The sequence below is a fragment of the Xiphophorus couchianus genome, chromosome 13 (genome assembly GCF_001444195.1).
Source record: "Xiphophorus couchianus chromosome 13, X_couchianus-1.0, whole genome shotgun sequence".
Classification (NCBI taxonomy): domain Eukaryota; kingdom Metazoa; phylum Chordata; class Actinopteri; order Cyprinodontiformes; family Poeciliidae; genus Xiphophorus; species Xiphophorus couchianus.
In genome coordinates this window covers 16,543,987-16,559,172 of record NC_040240.1, presented here as the reverse complement: position 1 = coordinate 16,559,172, position 15,186 = coordinate 16,543,987, and the positions used below count along the sequence as shown (strand labels likewise).

The following is a 15,186-nucleotide window of genomic DNA, read 5'->3' as shown; positions in this document are numbered from 1 at the left end:
AAAGATCCCAATAAGACACTGTTTTCTGTTGCTTTTCTTACATTTCCTGGCAGAAATTTGATGACCATGCGCAGGATGAGTCCCGTCCAGAAGATGTGCAAAATCAGCAGCACCACCAGCAGCCCGTTGAAGAAGTAGAAGCCGAAGAAGGTGGGGTAGAGAGACAGCGGGTACACGCCTGTTGCATATATGATCCTAGAGAAAGAGCAAACAAAGGGTCCATTCAGAACCGGCGTCAGTAATCCTCTGGAGCCTGTTGAGAATGGGCCGGGAGCTCAAACAAAGAACTGTTGTTTGAAGAGGGGGAAAAAAAAAAAAAAAAGTTGTGAAAATGTCAACAAATTTATATTTCAAGTAGGGATTTGCTGCTTCTTTAGTGCGAAGAACGTAATCTCTAGCTGATTAAACATTAATAATCAGTTTAAAATGGCGTCTCAGCGATTCCTCCCACACTGTGCGACTCCTTTGAACAGCTGCTTTTGTGACAAAGTAGGAAGTAACATCCAAAGAATGAGAAAACTCACACCAACTTGTTTAAGGGAGAATGAATGCTGAAGAGACATTACAGAGAAGGAGCATTATCACCAAATCCAAAACACTAAAATGATCAAAACTCCAAACTGTCGTTCTCCTAAATGTTTCCAAACTTCCTGATGTGTTTGTAAATAAAATAATGTCAGGAAAATATATATTTTTAAAATTTAAGCATGAAAAACAAAATAACTCAAGGCTCACAGATAAGTATTTGGCTGATGGTGCAGAAAACAAATGAGTTTAATTAACCTGGGATAAATATGATGATGGTACCAAATGTGCAAATAAAAGATGCAAAGAAAAACAACAAAAATATACAAATTCAGCTCGGCAACCACCACTCACACATTCCTATTAAACGTTGCATTGAATAAACATGTGTGTGATGCATCATCCATGATGTTTTTCTGTTTTACCAGAAGGGGAAGATGATGAGACGGGTGATGATGAAAACTGCAGCGAACACAGTGAAGATGAAGTTGCAGGTTTTTTTCCAGCCCGCATAGTTAAACATTTTGGCCGACTAGAAAGAAAGCAGAAGAAGAAAGGAGATTTTTTATTTTTATTTTTTAACCTCTAGAGGGCAGAAACTCTCTACATACACCTGGGCTGCTCAAGTATCAAAGAAATATTATTTCTGCTGATGTAAAACTGTTCAATTATTCTATCAAAGAAAAGATATTTGAAAAAAAATGGCAGAACGAATTGTTATTCTTCTGTCAAACAGTTAATAAATCATTCTCACACTTGTAATTTACACTCAGTAATAAAATTGTACAGCATGGATTGCTCCATCAGTGACAGGCTGCAGCGTCCCAAACACACAAAGCAACATTGTTGCAGGTTGTTCCTACCAGTAGATGCTAGTCTATGTAACGCAGCTCTAAAAATATATAAAGAAAACGTTAGAATTACCTGCACATTTTTATAGTTTCTTTTAAAAAGCATTTTTTTTGCACAAATATATCTCTCTACACATATAAGCTTATTAATATTGTGTTTACATTTATTAATAACTGTAACGTTCTTACTTCACGTAACTGTACAGCTTCTATTTTTATCATTATTACTTCAGTGTGCACACCTGTTTGTTTCCACTTACCTGATACTTTGTGGCTGAAATTTACCCAACAACAGGACAAAAAGTCAAAATGGTCTATTCCATTCCCAAGAATCACACAACCAGATCAAATTCCAAGTACATACAAAACCAGTTTATACACTACAAAAACACAAAATAGTACTGAGTAGGTTTTGTCTAGTTTCTAGTGCAAATATCTTAGTACAAATGAAATAAAACAAGTATCTTGTCAGCTAGATATAAGAGCTTGTTTTCAGTTAATAATTCCTTAATATTGATTTTCAAAAGAGTAATAGTTCTACTTATACAAATATATTCTTCCAATGTTATAAGTGAAATAATCTGGCAGTCAAACTAGTACGTTTACTTTAGTGTACTAAAGTATTTGCACTAGAAAATAAGAGTAAAAATACTTTGTTAGATTTTGTGTTTTTGCAGTGCTGATTGGTAAATCCTCCACAAGTGAGATCAACTTTGAGGTTTTCTGCAACAAATGATTTAGGTGTGTCTGGTGCAAAACAAAGGCTGAATATGTGGGAAAGCACAGGTACAGTGGAGGAGGTGTGATGCTGTGGGCGTGTTTTAACAAAACACAGATCCATCTCAGTGTGGCATGGCTTAATTCACCTTGAAAAATTAGGACATTTTAATAAGAAATCAAAAAACTTCTGTTGGTAAAATAAAAATAGGTCGTCGGTAAGACTAACACCCCAAAACATAATTAAAATCAACTTAAAAATGGTTCACCACACACAAAATCCACCATCTAACCCTTTTTCATATTATTTTGGTTTAACCCTTTGGATTTTATAACACATAAATTTGTGAAAAAGCATAAAAAACAAAAACCTTTGGCCTTTGGACGTGTCATACCTCCATAAGATAGTCAGAGGCGTCGTGCACCAACATGATCAAAGTCCCGGCTCGGATGTAGTTGACCAGCCAGGAGAAGCTGATGAGGAGGATGGTAGCCACATGGTGAACAATTTGCTCTTTGAAATCCTGGAAAGGAAGAAATAGGTGATGTTAAAAATCCAAATGCACCCAAGGATTGGTGACTTATTGATCGAGCTGTAAACATTCCTCACTAAAGCAATGCTCCTTTTTTTTTTTTTTTAATGATTTACACTCTGCATAAAGCAGAGTACACAGCTAGAGAAGCTTTGCTACATTTAAAATCATTTACGTTAAGATAAGACGTTTAACTGGAAATGACAAAACAAATTCTCAGATTAGAAAGGAGATTTCAACATGGTGGCATTCTAATGAACTTTGACCTGCTTTCTGCTAAACCCTGTTTTGGTTTGACAGATTAGCAGCTTCCACTGGCTTGAGGTTTGCAGCTTTAGCGCTTTCTGAACAACATGTAAACCTCCTGCACACATTAACCTGACATGCCACACATGAGCAGAGCAGGAGATCATCTTTACCAGGAGCTCGAACAGCCGACAGCTGCAGTCGATACAACGTGTCAGGATTTCACGAGCAAATCAATACCCAAACCTCAAAACACGGCACAAACACAAGAGATCATTTTCAGGCACTTAGGAAATTATCACTCTCAATGGGCAGTTTCTGAGGGTGAAGGTGTATAACATCAAACTATTTAGACACGATGCGGCTTCACTTGCCTTCCGCTTGACATCTGATGCTACGCTGAAAATCAGGGAGACGTAGAAGCCGAGTTCGATCATGTAGTACCAGTACTGGGAGGTCAACAGCGGCTGGAGAAACAGTCAAATCTTGCTCAGTAAAAACGCAGGAAAATATTCACAACTTCAGGAGAAACATTTGAATAAACGATAGTTACCATTTTGGGGAAGTTTTCCCACACCAGTTTTACATCGTGGAACCATGGTTTCTACGAAGAAGCAGAGAAAGAATGATTTAAGAAACACAACAAGGACGTTTATAAAGATTCACAAATCTACAACTGTTAGACCTGTCACAAACAAACAATAAATCAATTATTCACATAAAAAATTTAAAGAAACTCAATAATTTTCATTTGCTTGATTTGTCACTTTTCTCTTTTTACCAAAAACCGAATAATAAGTCTTCAGTTTGGTGCTTTTTTGTCTCAACTAGTGAGACTTCATAATTAATTTTATTCCTGTTGTTTTCTTTATTTATTTTGGATATTTAAAATGTCTCCCAGTTCCAGTGTTTAAATGTTAATTAGAATTTAACGTTTATTCATCTTTGAGAATGTCTTTTTGCATTGTTAGGCCATTATTACCATTATTTTACTTGAAAATGGTCTCAAAACAACAATATTATCATTTATCGCAATAAGTTCAGTGACAACTTATCGGCCAGCAAAATTTGTTATATACGAGAATATTGTTGTTCAGACTGTTTTCAAGTGATTTAGTGGTAATGGCATAATAATGCAAGTTTACCCTCTCAAAGAGCAATAAATGTTAATCACTGGCAATAGAAAACATTTTAAATATCCAAATTAAACAAAATCAACCAAAATAATAAAAGATGAACACTGAAGATTCTGTAAAATCAAATAAACAGGAAAAAAAAAGGGCTACTTGAAACAAACAATCATGCAAGTAGAAATGATCAAGCTCATTTTAACCTATGTGATTGATTGATTTATTGCAACAGGCTTATTCTTGTTATCACTTTTACGGCACACAAAGTTTCCATCAAATCAATGTCTCCTATGATCATATTCTCTCTTCTGGTAGAATACGTCTTTGCCGGTTTGAAAAACTGTAAACTTAATGGAGGTTGAGTGTGTTCAATTTGTACAAGTGCAGACTTATTTGCTGCACATTCACTTTTTTTCATTTCATGTCAATAAACTTTCACTTGCTCCTTAATGAAAGATTAGTAACTTAAATGTTGATCATATGCACGACAAGTTTTGGGTGCACTACTTACATCAACAAGGACTGCCAGGCCAGCAAAGAAAGCAAGAAGGTAAAATGTAAACCTCCAGCTGTAAAAGAATAAAACAATTATCTCAGAAAATAGGAATAGTGTTTAATAGTGTGGTGCTTTATGTAGCAAAACATAAAAAACTTGACTCAACGGTGTTCAAACAAGGGTAGAAAGCCATTGTTATTACGAGAATTACAAGGAAAAATAATAGCTTAGCCATTTATCGTATTGTCTATCATTTATTGTGAAAAATTTCTTGTCACAATAAGAATTTTGATTAATCGTTCTCATGATAAATTTCAGTTAATTCAATTTTCTTATTTTTACTGTTTTCTCTACTATTTTTGTTCCCGGCAAGCATCAATACATATGAATAAATTTGAAAATGTGATTAAATGAAGTCTTTATTTGTAGCGTTAGTAATAGAAATCACATTTCAAAAAGACCAACACATCCACCCTCAATCAAAAGCTGCATATTTGTGGTGAAGTAATAAATAGTTTTTTTTTAATCGTTTATCATTATCCCAATAGCACTCCAAAATATCGTGATAAAATTCACCTTCCATATTGCCCACCCTTATGCTGGAGATCATTAAATTAACCAAACAGTTAAAAAGGATGTAATAGTTTTTTACTCTTTATGCCCAACAAGCAGGTAAAAAAACCAAGTAAATCCCACGATGAGCTACTGGGACGGACAAACGGCAGCTGGGAAACAGCTGGCTTGCATTGGTTTTGTCGTTCACCAGATGTCAGTTTTTTCCTTCTTCTGCAACAGGTTTAGTGAAACGCTTCCTCCCACTTTGTGGGTGTGGCTTGCAGTTTGAAATGGAGCCACTTGTGATGAAATGATCATCTGTGCCGCGTGGAAACAGTTGAATAAGATGCAATTAAAGCGTTAATGTACGACAGGAATGTCTCTCACAGCGGCTTTACAACAACAACCTCAATAAATCACTGTTACTGTTTTACTACGGCGGCTGCTGGTGGGAGCTTAGAGCCGCGCTGCTCTGTGGTTTTGGTGAGAAACAACTTCCCCACCAAGTATTGCTGCAGGGTTTGCAAGCTTTTATGTTGACACACTCGCAAGAAATGTTTCATTTGCGAGAGAACATCATGACCTCCAGAAAAATTTAACTATGTGAACAGTAGGACTCAAAGGAAATGTGGCTTTGTTCGGAGGGAAATGAAAGGATTTAGAAGCATGGACGTAAACCAACCTCGCTTCCTGAAACTTTTTGAGCTTGCTGGGTCGGTCTTCATTTCTCCGTCGCCTGAACCACCTTTGCACCTGTCGCACCGAGCATCCCGTCTGTTTACTTAAACTCTCTATGGAGCCCTGAAATTAAACAAGACAGCGCTGCATTCGGGTTGTAATGCACTCAACTCCCCACATCAGAATCTACAAGCAAAACTTTTATCCATTCTTGGCAGGTTTTCATGTCATATTTGTATTTTTGTCCAGGCTCTAGTTTTGAAAGTCTGGATGCATTTTTACCCTGTGGAAGGACTGAATGGATGGACGGACAAATGGATGACAACTGGACAGAAGGACGGATGGACAAACAAATGGACAGTCAAACGTAAGGATGAGTGGATGGCTGAACAAATGTTGGATGGACAGACAATCAAACTGACAGATGGGTGAAAGGACGAATGGACAGATGGGTGGATGATTATTGTGGAAAACCTTTGGATGGGTAAATAAACTAAATCAACATTCACACAGTAGAACAGGGAATAACTTCAGCAGCTGAGAGCGCTGATGTTTGCAGTGGGAGTACCTGTGTGGGATGTTTTGATTTGCTACAGAAATGAGACTCCAGGACGGGATTAGGCGACGCACAAACACGATGCTTGTCTCTCACTCCCAGCAGAGTCGCTAAAGGAAGTGCTATAGTCCTGTGGAGCAGAGAAGCAGACTTAGCGTCACATTTAGTAGTACTCGGAAGCAACGGAGATTAAAATGACTCACTGCTCAAATATCTGTCTGATGATGAGGAAGCAAAGTGCGACTGGGAGAACCGCCCAGAGGTCCCGAGTTTTAGGGAAGACTTTCCCATCGTGATCCTTCAGATCATCCCAGCCGTAGCCTTCTGGGAACCAGATCCAGTCGGTCCATATCAGCTCATTTAACCGAGATAACATCCTAAAAACAAAACACAAAGGAGAGTTAAGAAAACAAAACTAAGGCAGATATTAAAATGGAGGATTTGGTCACTTCATTGATTGGTCAACAGCCAACCAGGAACCGACTGTGTATGAGTCGACTTCTTGATATCTGACCACTTCCTTTTGAAGCTGATCGGAACCAATGATAGATAATTTCTCTAATGTAATAAGCAACACGATCAAACAAAAAGGGATGAAAGGCTTGATTCGTAGGCGTTTCGTAGATGCAGGGATTCAATAAGAAGCAACAGAATGTTTTAGTTTTACAGAAAATATTATCAACATCTGCATTCAAGTTTCATAGTACTCATTGGATTCTTAATGTTGTGGTTATATGAATCTAGAGAAGGAAATTACACAACTAGCAGAGGATGTGGTTATAGTCTGTTGAGCAACATATCTAAGAAATGTCTCCTGTTTTATTTCTACTTTTTCATTTGTAAAAAAAAAAAAGTTTTTCAAATGCTAACATGATTGGAGTACAGTAAATTGCCTAAAGTTGCATGATAAATAGAAACTGCTTTATATAAAGACAAAATAACTGAATATAAAATATTTCCAAAAGGACTTCCTGCGTGTTTAATCAATAGTGCTAACTTTGTGCAAAAAGCTCCGTCCACACAGAGACAATTTTAGGTGTCCGTCAAAGTTTTTGGTCGTTTCAATCCACACGATTAAGCGTCTCAGAGAACAGAAATTAATATTTTTGAAACCAGGTTCCAGAATGGAGAGATTTCAAAACACAGTTTCCATGTTTCCATACGAGCTGCATATTTTTTTAAACAATGATATCGTCCATCTCTCTCTATCTGTATCCTGAAAACGTCTCTCTCAAATAAACACGGCGCTGTTCTGTTTTTTGTGTCGTTCTGTGGCAGCGTTACAGCGCAACCGATTGGTTTTCTGCGGTGTTGCATTCTGGCGAGTGGACAAATTTTCTTTTTTTTCCTTAATCGCTTACACAAAAAAAAAAATGTCTCCATGTGTGAAGGGCCTATAAGTCTGGAAAGATTTGAAAATAGGCCTGTCGTAATAAGCAATAAATTAATTAATCCCATTATATTAGGTACCTGAAAATGGTCTCAAAACAACAATATTATTGTTTATTGCAATCACTTCTGGGAGAATTTATTGTCCAGAAAAATGTGTTATCCTCACAGGTCTAGTTGAAACTTAAAATTCTTTCTTGCTCCATTCATGATCCGACTGAAACCGGTTTCAAGACTCGGCGTACCTTTTGTCCCTCATCTTCAAAAAGTAATCGATTATTTAATTGCCACCGTCAGTGGGTGGAGAGGTATTTATTTCCCTTTGAATTTCTAACATTGCAAGCACAACACCGAATTTTAATAGGTTTTATGTGATATTTTTACACCATTTTATAGATTTGTAGACAAGAAAATTTATTCAAATATATGTTTTTCATGTAAAACATTTACAATTTTTTCACTATATTTTGTTGGTCTATCACAAAAAACTCCAAACAGTTAAGTAATTCATATCCATTTAGAAAGTGCACTTATTTCAGAATAAGTCATTTTAAACATCTTCTTAGTCATTAACAAAGTACAAAAAAATGCACAAAACATTTTTTGTACTTTGTACCGAACAAACAAGAGACTCAAAGCATTTCTGAGGTTTGAATTAATCACAAAAAATCCCCACAACAATCGCGCCTGCTTTGAATTAAAACCGATCACATGCTCTCAGGCTAGATCAGAGTGAAAAATGAACAATAAGCAGATTGGAGGGTGGGCTTTCATTTCTGCATTGTGTGAAACCGTCGCTTGAATTTGAGCGGTCCCATACGATTCGCTTTTCGTATGGTGGTGAGTCACCGGCCTTCTGATGGGAGAGTAGAAACAGCATAAGGGTCGCTCGTTAAACCGGGAGGATATCAGCGGAGTTACTGGCAACACCTCAGCGACTTGCTCGGTCATCAGAGAAAAGCTTTCCAACGCCACATCAGCAGGTTTTTAGTGTGAGGGTGATTATGTAACAACCTTTGTCCCGATGTTGGAGTCTCTTAAAATTAAACTCTGCGGTTATTCCACCCGCTTCCTGCATAATAAAACGAGCCTGGAATGAGCTGCCCTTTTCTCAAAGAGCTCATCAATTTGTAACCTGCTGGTCAGAACGAGTCTGTCACCTGCTTCAAAAAGAACAATGAATGGCCTCTTGGCTGATTGTGTTAAATTAGGTCAATGGTTTCAGGTTTGCAGTCGGTCCTCAGAGTTTATTCTGGGATTTGAATGAACCTGCAGAGACACTTTCTGTCCAATGGGAGAACTGCAAACATTCCTCAAGGCCGATTAGTTGTCATGACGTGTTTCTAGGTTCTCAAGTGCAAAATGAGCTCTCTGCCTTTGGCTGATCTGAAGCGAGCGCCTTACTTCAACATGCAGAAAAAGACAATTGTGAAATGAGAAAAACGAAAGCAAATAATTCAAACATGCTATAAAAATTATGCATGTTGAATTATCCTCCGTTCTTAACCACAGAAATGGCGACAGATAGGAGTGCACCGATGGCAGTTTTCTGGACGATTACCGATCTTTAAATCAAATCAATCGAATTTTATTCGTATAGCACATTTCAGCAGCAAGGCATTTCAAAGTGCTTTACATCATAAACACAAAAACACAAAGTTATGCAACATAGAATCAACAATCAAAACATTACTTTAAGTCAAATGCCAACATTAAATTCGTAATTGATTACATTTCAAATACAACTCTAAACAGGTGGGTTTTTAGATTTAAAGGAACCTTCTGAACCGGAGAGTCTGACCCAACTCTCCAGTCAATTCAGTAATGTCATGGTCGACGGTGTCAAAAACTGCACTGAGGTCCAAAAGAACCAGCACTGTGGTTGTCCCACAGTCCGTACTTATATGGATGTCATTGAATACTTTTACAAGAGCAGTCTCCTTGCTGTGGTGGAAAGAGTCAAAGCTGTTGGTTACTGTTAGGAAGCCATTTAATTGTTTAAACACAGCTTTTTCAATAACTTTGCTAATGAATGGGAGGTTGGAGATCGGCCTGTAATTCTGCATTAGTGATTTGTCCAGATTGTTCTTCTTTATCAGTGGTTTGGTAACTGCTGTTTTCAAAACCTGGGAGAAAACACCTGATGAGAGCGATGAGTTTACTATTTGGATCAGATCATTAGCAATGACAGGCAGGATTTTCTTAAGGAAATGTGTGGGTAGGACATCCAGACAGCAGGAACTTGAACTTAATTGACTTATAATTTCTTCCTACCAGACACAAGCTTCACTTTAATGATATCTGAAACTTTAGACTGAGAGTCATTTACCAACTTATCTACATCATTACAGCTTAAGGGCAAGGAAGAGTGGATTTGATTAAATGTTTCTGCTGCGTTTTCTGTGAAAGAATGTTTTGTGATAGTAGCTGTTTGTCCAAGTGGGTTAAAAGATAAAGAACTTTCAAAGATAACAGCGAAGTGATCCGACAGAGAGACATCAGTTACAGAGACATTGTAAATATTCATACCCTTACTAATAACCAGATCTAGTGTGTGTCCTTGAGTGTGTGTTGCTTGTTTGACATGTTGTGTTAGACTAAAAGTCTTTAAAATATTAGCGAGCTTTTTTGCCCCTCTGTTTTGGGGGTTGTCAACATGAATGCTGAAATCACCGACAATTATTAAACAATCATAATGAGATAGAAACTCATTCAAGTCAGTAAAGAAATTTTCCACATATGGTGGAGTTTTGTATAAAGTTAGTGTCAAAGTTTGTTTGGGTCATTTTACCTCTTTTGAGTATCTTAGAATTGAGGTAAAAGGCCACAAAGGGATTTTACTACAGTTTATGACATTCTTAAATATTGAAGCTACGCCTCCTCCTGTTTTATGTCTTCTATTCTCACTTAAAAATTTTAGTTAGGAGGAGCTGATTCAATTAGTACAGTTGGTTCAGTATTGTCATTCAGCCATGCTTCTGCCAGAGACATAACATCAATATTGTGCTCAGTGATGAAATCATTAATTAATAGAGCTTTAGCACAGAGAGATCTGGTATTTAAAAGGGCTAGTTTAAGTGACTTAGTTGGAGGCCGAAAGTTCTTCAGTCTGAGGTTCCTTTAGGCGGCGGATCAGTGTGAGGTTTGAATTAAGATTGCTGTATTTTGTATTTCTGTTTTTTGAAAATTTTCTTGTAGTGATCCGGGCAGGTAATGAAGTGAGGTCTGCTACGTGAGCGCTAAGGAGAGACGTGCCAAGGCGAACCTGTTGATTCATTCCATCTGTAAATTTGAGAAACTCTGGTACAGAAGACATTTCTTCATAGATATTTGTGAATGCAGTGAATGAGTTAAGGAGCAGAGAGGAAGGGGGCGAAGCAGGAGGGGAACCGGTCGCTCTATCTCTAGTGGATGTTGTATCAGCTTGTTTTAGAACAGTTTGCTCCAACTAGGTTCCATCCTAGTCAGACATCCTTGAGCCTGTTCTTCTGAAGCGATGATAAAATTGTTGTCCTTGTTGATAAAATTAAAAAGGTTTGCAGTTTTATCCCATGTTTATTAAGATTGCGTCCGCCTCTTCCAAAGAGGGGAAAGAGCTGCCAATAGATCCAGAGGTTATCGATGAAGGTCACCGAGCTGACAGAGCAGCTTTTAATCAGCCATTTGTTTATCATGCCCAGCCTGGAGTGTTTTTCATCTCCCCATTGAGGTGATGGAATTGGACCACTGAGAAATAACTTTATTTTTAATTTTCCCATAGTGTTCAGAAGAATATTAAAGTCCTTTTTCAGAATCTCAGATTTTTGCTTTGCCAGATAGTTGGCTCCAACATGCACAACTAAAGTCTCAATATTTGGCTGATCAGTAGTTAACTAACAAAAGTACTTTGTTAGTTAAATAAGATACAGTGTCACTAGGAAAAGAAATCACTCTCGTTTTCTTGGCATTGCAAACGTGGCTGATTCAATTTACTGCCTCATCGCCAACAATAAGCACTTTTGGCATACCTTTTGTTTTTCTGGTGGTCGCTTTGTCCTTTGGAGCTTTGCAGGGTGGATGTGTTAGTCTTGCCTCATTGTTGATGTGAAGGCAAAGTTTCACTCAGAGGCTCAAGCTGAAGTGCAGAAATTCAGTTTTTCAGTGGGATTCCCACAGAGTGAGAATGTTTCGAGATACAAAAGGCTTTATCCTTAGGAGCGGGGTCGGTGGAGCCATTTTGGTTCCAGCTGCTTGTTTATTTTTCTACGGCCACGCTGATTAGCCCAGGTGAGGGGTTCTCCCCGTTAGTCGTCTAGTGGGATCCGCAGTGTGAGACTTTTGCTTCGGCTTGGCACCCTGAGCGTTCCAGGGTGAGCTGCTTGGTGCCGGGCGTACGACCTCTCTGTTGATTTGAGGAAGAGTTGTTTCATTTCCACAGGTAGCATTTGCCTCAAAGTTCACCTCCAGCCGTTGAATCTTCATTTCTATAAATTGAAGTTGTTTTTTGTCTGAAATGTTGCTAAATATACCAAGGAAGTTGCCAAGTTGGCAACAGTGGGGTAAAGTGCAAATGTGCAGACATATCCTGTCTGCACATTTGTCTGTCAGTCGAACCTCTCTAACAGGAGAGCAGAAGAGACCAGTGGTTGATTTTTAGATCCTTGTTGAGGTAGATAAGATCAGAGAATAAGATCGGCTTCACATGTAAAAATCTGTCAATCACTGATTTCCCAAAATAAAGGATAATCGGCATCGATAAATGGGCTGGCCAATAAATCGGTGCACCCCTAGTGACAGCAAATTAATGGACGGAAAGCTGAAGTGGTGCTGTTTATGATTCATAAAATCCTTATTTTAAATAACTTAAAGTGAGACAAAGTGTTAACATTGTCAACAAGTAGGTGAAAATATTAATAACTTTTTACATTTTACTCTTAAATACTTTGAAAATGCTTGTAAGGTCCTAAATATAGCCAATTTCTTTCAAATCAGTTTCTCTGCCTTGGAGATCCAGCTCATCTACAAAATTGACCACATATTTAATTCCACTGACATATTAAGATACACTGAGGCACAATAATGTGTAGACATAATGAAACTAGTACTCTGAACCTCTTCGCACTTTGCTTCTTTGAACCAAATTTCAAAATTATTCTGGAATTTAGTAAATAGAAAAAAACAAAAACGAGAACATTTTATTCTGATTTCATGTTAAATAGTGTAAGAAATGTTACACTAATGCATAAGTCTCTCTTTACGTAGTGTGTGAAAACTTCCAGATTCAACTGTCATTGGTTCTTACTCATTGTTGTGCAAGAATAGTGTAGCTACACTGGGCTGAATTTGTTACTTTTTACAGAAGAGTTAACTCCTACACAATGAAAAAGCGTTCCCATCTCTAGAAACTCTCCACATTTTCTCAGATTTCACCAAATATTTATATATATTCATGGGATATTATGTGACAGTAGTACCATTTTCTAGGTGAAAGCAAAACACATGCTTTTCAAAATGTCTCACAGAAATGTATTTAAAACTCTCCACAATGAGACAAGTCTGGATTTACAGGGCCTGAACTACACAACTCTTAATTAGATGAGTTCTCAGAGCAGACGGGTGCACCAGACCTTACAAGTGTTGTGAAAGTGTTTGTCTCCTTTCTGATTTCTTCTTCTTTTTTTTTTTTTGCATGTTTGTCACAGTTCAGTGTTTCAGAGCATCAAACCAGTTTGAATATTAACCAAAGACAACACAAGTAAACACAAAATGCAGTATGGAAATTAAGCTGTTAATTATTAATGGAGAAAAATACATAAAAATTTACATAACAAACTGGCAGCAATGCCAAAAGTTAATAGGTTCACATCTGTCTCCATGTTACAATTAAATATTTGCTATGAATAACTTATATTTCCAATTTTTAAAAAATAAATTACATACATTTTTGTAACCACAAAGAACTGCAAGTATTTTCAAGTATTTGAAAATTATGAAGTTATGGTATATTTCCTTGGGAACTACATATTAAACCTACCATACATCAGTTCATACTTCAAGATATAAAGGACTATGTATTAATGTACTGTAATCTGCATTAGTAAAAATTATTTTTGTATAATGAATAGGGCACCAAAAGCGGAGCAGCCCAGGGGCCGACATCCTTGTAAATCCGGCCCTGATAACACTAACAGAAGTAGTTGATCGATCAATGTTTACAACATTTTTAAAACTTTAAAAATGTCAAATTAAGGTTTCACCCAAAATACATAAACTGAACAGAGGTTGTTTACGTGGGCACAGTCAAAGTTTAATTTAATTTTTTTTTTTAAATCTAACTTGATCCTGCTCATTGCAAGTTTAAAAACAACTTTTACCAAAACGCTTTTAAAAAAAAAAGTTTCCAACAAAAGTATCTGTGTCGATTTTTTTTTTTGCTTGTGTTGCTAACGTGAACCAGGGAAGGGAGCGGCAACAGGCGGGGCGCATCCGGGATATATAGCGGAACAGACTACCTGACTCCCGGATGGAGCTTTCAAAAAGTTACCCAACACTTAAAAAGCCGCAAACTCGACACAAAAGAGGCTCTGTGCACATCCTCCTGATCAATGAGTGTACAAAAACACAGAACTAGGCGTTGCAACACTTCTAGCTAATGTTTTAGAAGTTGTGACGTGCAGCAGGAACCGGGCTGAAAGTTAGCGCCCGACTCCAACTTCATTACAGAGTGATTTTAACCAATCTAGATGAACTTTAATCATCCGTCTTTAATGTTCTCGCAGTCTTTCCTCTCCGTGCTCGTCGACAAAAAAACCCCGCTAAAACCGAGGCCTGCTAGCTAAACTTTGACGTGCAAACGTTTTTTTCCAGCGGTTAACTTCCAGAAGATGGTGGAGGGTGTCAGCGACGTTTAAAACTTCCTATAAACCCTGCAGGACCCACACTCTCGCGTTTCACTCTAAAATTAGCGCTCTAACTCAAGTGTGCTGTGATTTAAAGCTGTAAAACTGCCGAGGAGAGCACGTTTGGTCGAACAGATGCTCCTGCATGTAACGGTGCTTGCTGCCTACCCCGGCGCTTACCTCTCGTCTCTTCGCCGTGTGCTGACAGGTAATGCGGGCTGAAAATGTGCTCATCGGGCGGGGGTGGATTCACGGCTTCTGCTTCTTCTTCTGCTCCTCCTCGTCCTGTGTGTCGTAGCCGGGAGGATTTCATGAATATTTCGCCATTAAAGTAGCTCCAAGTTACACATAGTCCAGCAAATGAATCTTTAGTTTCCTCCTTGTGTCAAAAAAAAAAAAAAAAAAAAAAAAAATGTCGCACTTTCTTTCTCAAATATTTTCTCCCGTGTCGATATAAATGTGGGGGAAATGAATTTAGAGTCGCTTTTCTTTTGTTTTGTTTGTCCCCAACGTGGTTCTTGATGACTGTGGATTGCTGTCACGGATCAGACGTAGAGTTCAAGTGATATAGTGGAGTTTTATGGTTCGTTGTACAAGACGATGGAAGAGAGGCAGGCTATTTAAAGTGATGT

At 37.8% G+C, this 15,186-nt stretch overlaps 1 protein-coding gene across 2 annotated transcripts in view; it reads right to left on the bottom strand.

Annotated features, from left to right (window-relative positions):
- Positions 1–15,186, bottom strand: part of cers2a (ceramide synthase 2a) — a 17,582-nt gene extending 2,396 nt beyond the window's left edge. For both annotated transcript variants that reach the window (XR_003597779.1, XM_028035497.1), the window contains exons 1-10: positions 14,735–15,186; positions 6,491–6,664; positions 6,300–6,417; positions 5,736–5,854; positions 4,514–4,571; positions 3,426–3,476; positions 3,247–3,339; positions 2,489–2,617; positions 951–1,057; positions 42–195 (exon numbers count right to left, since the gene is read on the bottom strand). Coding sequence is in view for 1 of the 2 variants with exons in the window: in XM_028035497.1 (XP_027891298.1) it covers positions 42–195; positions 951–1,057; positions 2,489–2,617; positions 3,247–3,339; positions 3,426–3,476; positions 4,514–4,571; positions 5,736–5,854; positions 6,300–6,417; positions 6,491–6,663 (1,002 nt within the window). In the remaining variant the exon portion in view is untranslated. The remainder of the gene's footprint in view (positions 1–41; positions 196–950; positions 1,058–2,488; positions 2,618–3,246; positions 3,340–3,425; positions 3,477–4,513; positions 4,572–5,735; positions 5,855–6,299; positions 6,418–6,490; positions 6,665–14,734) is intronic.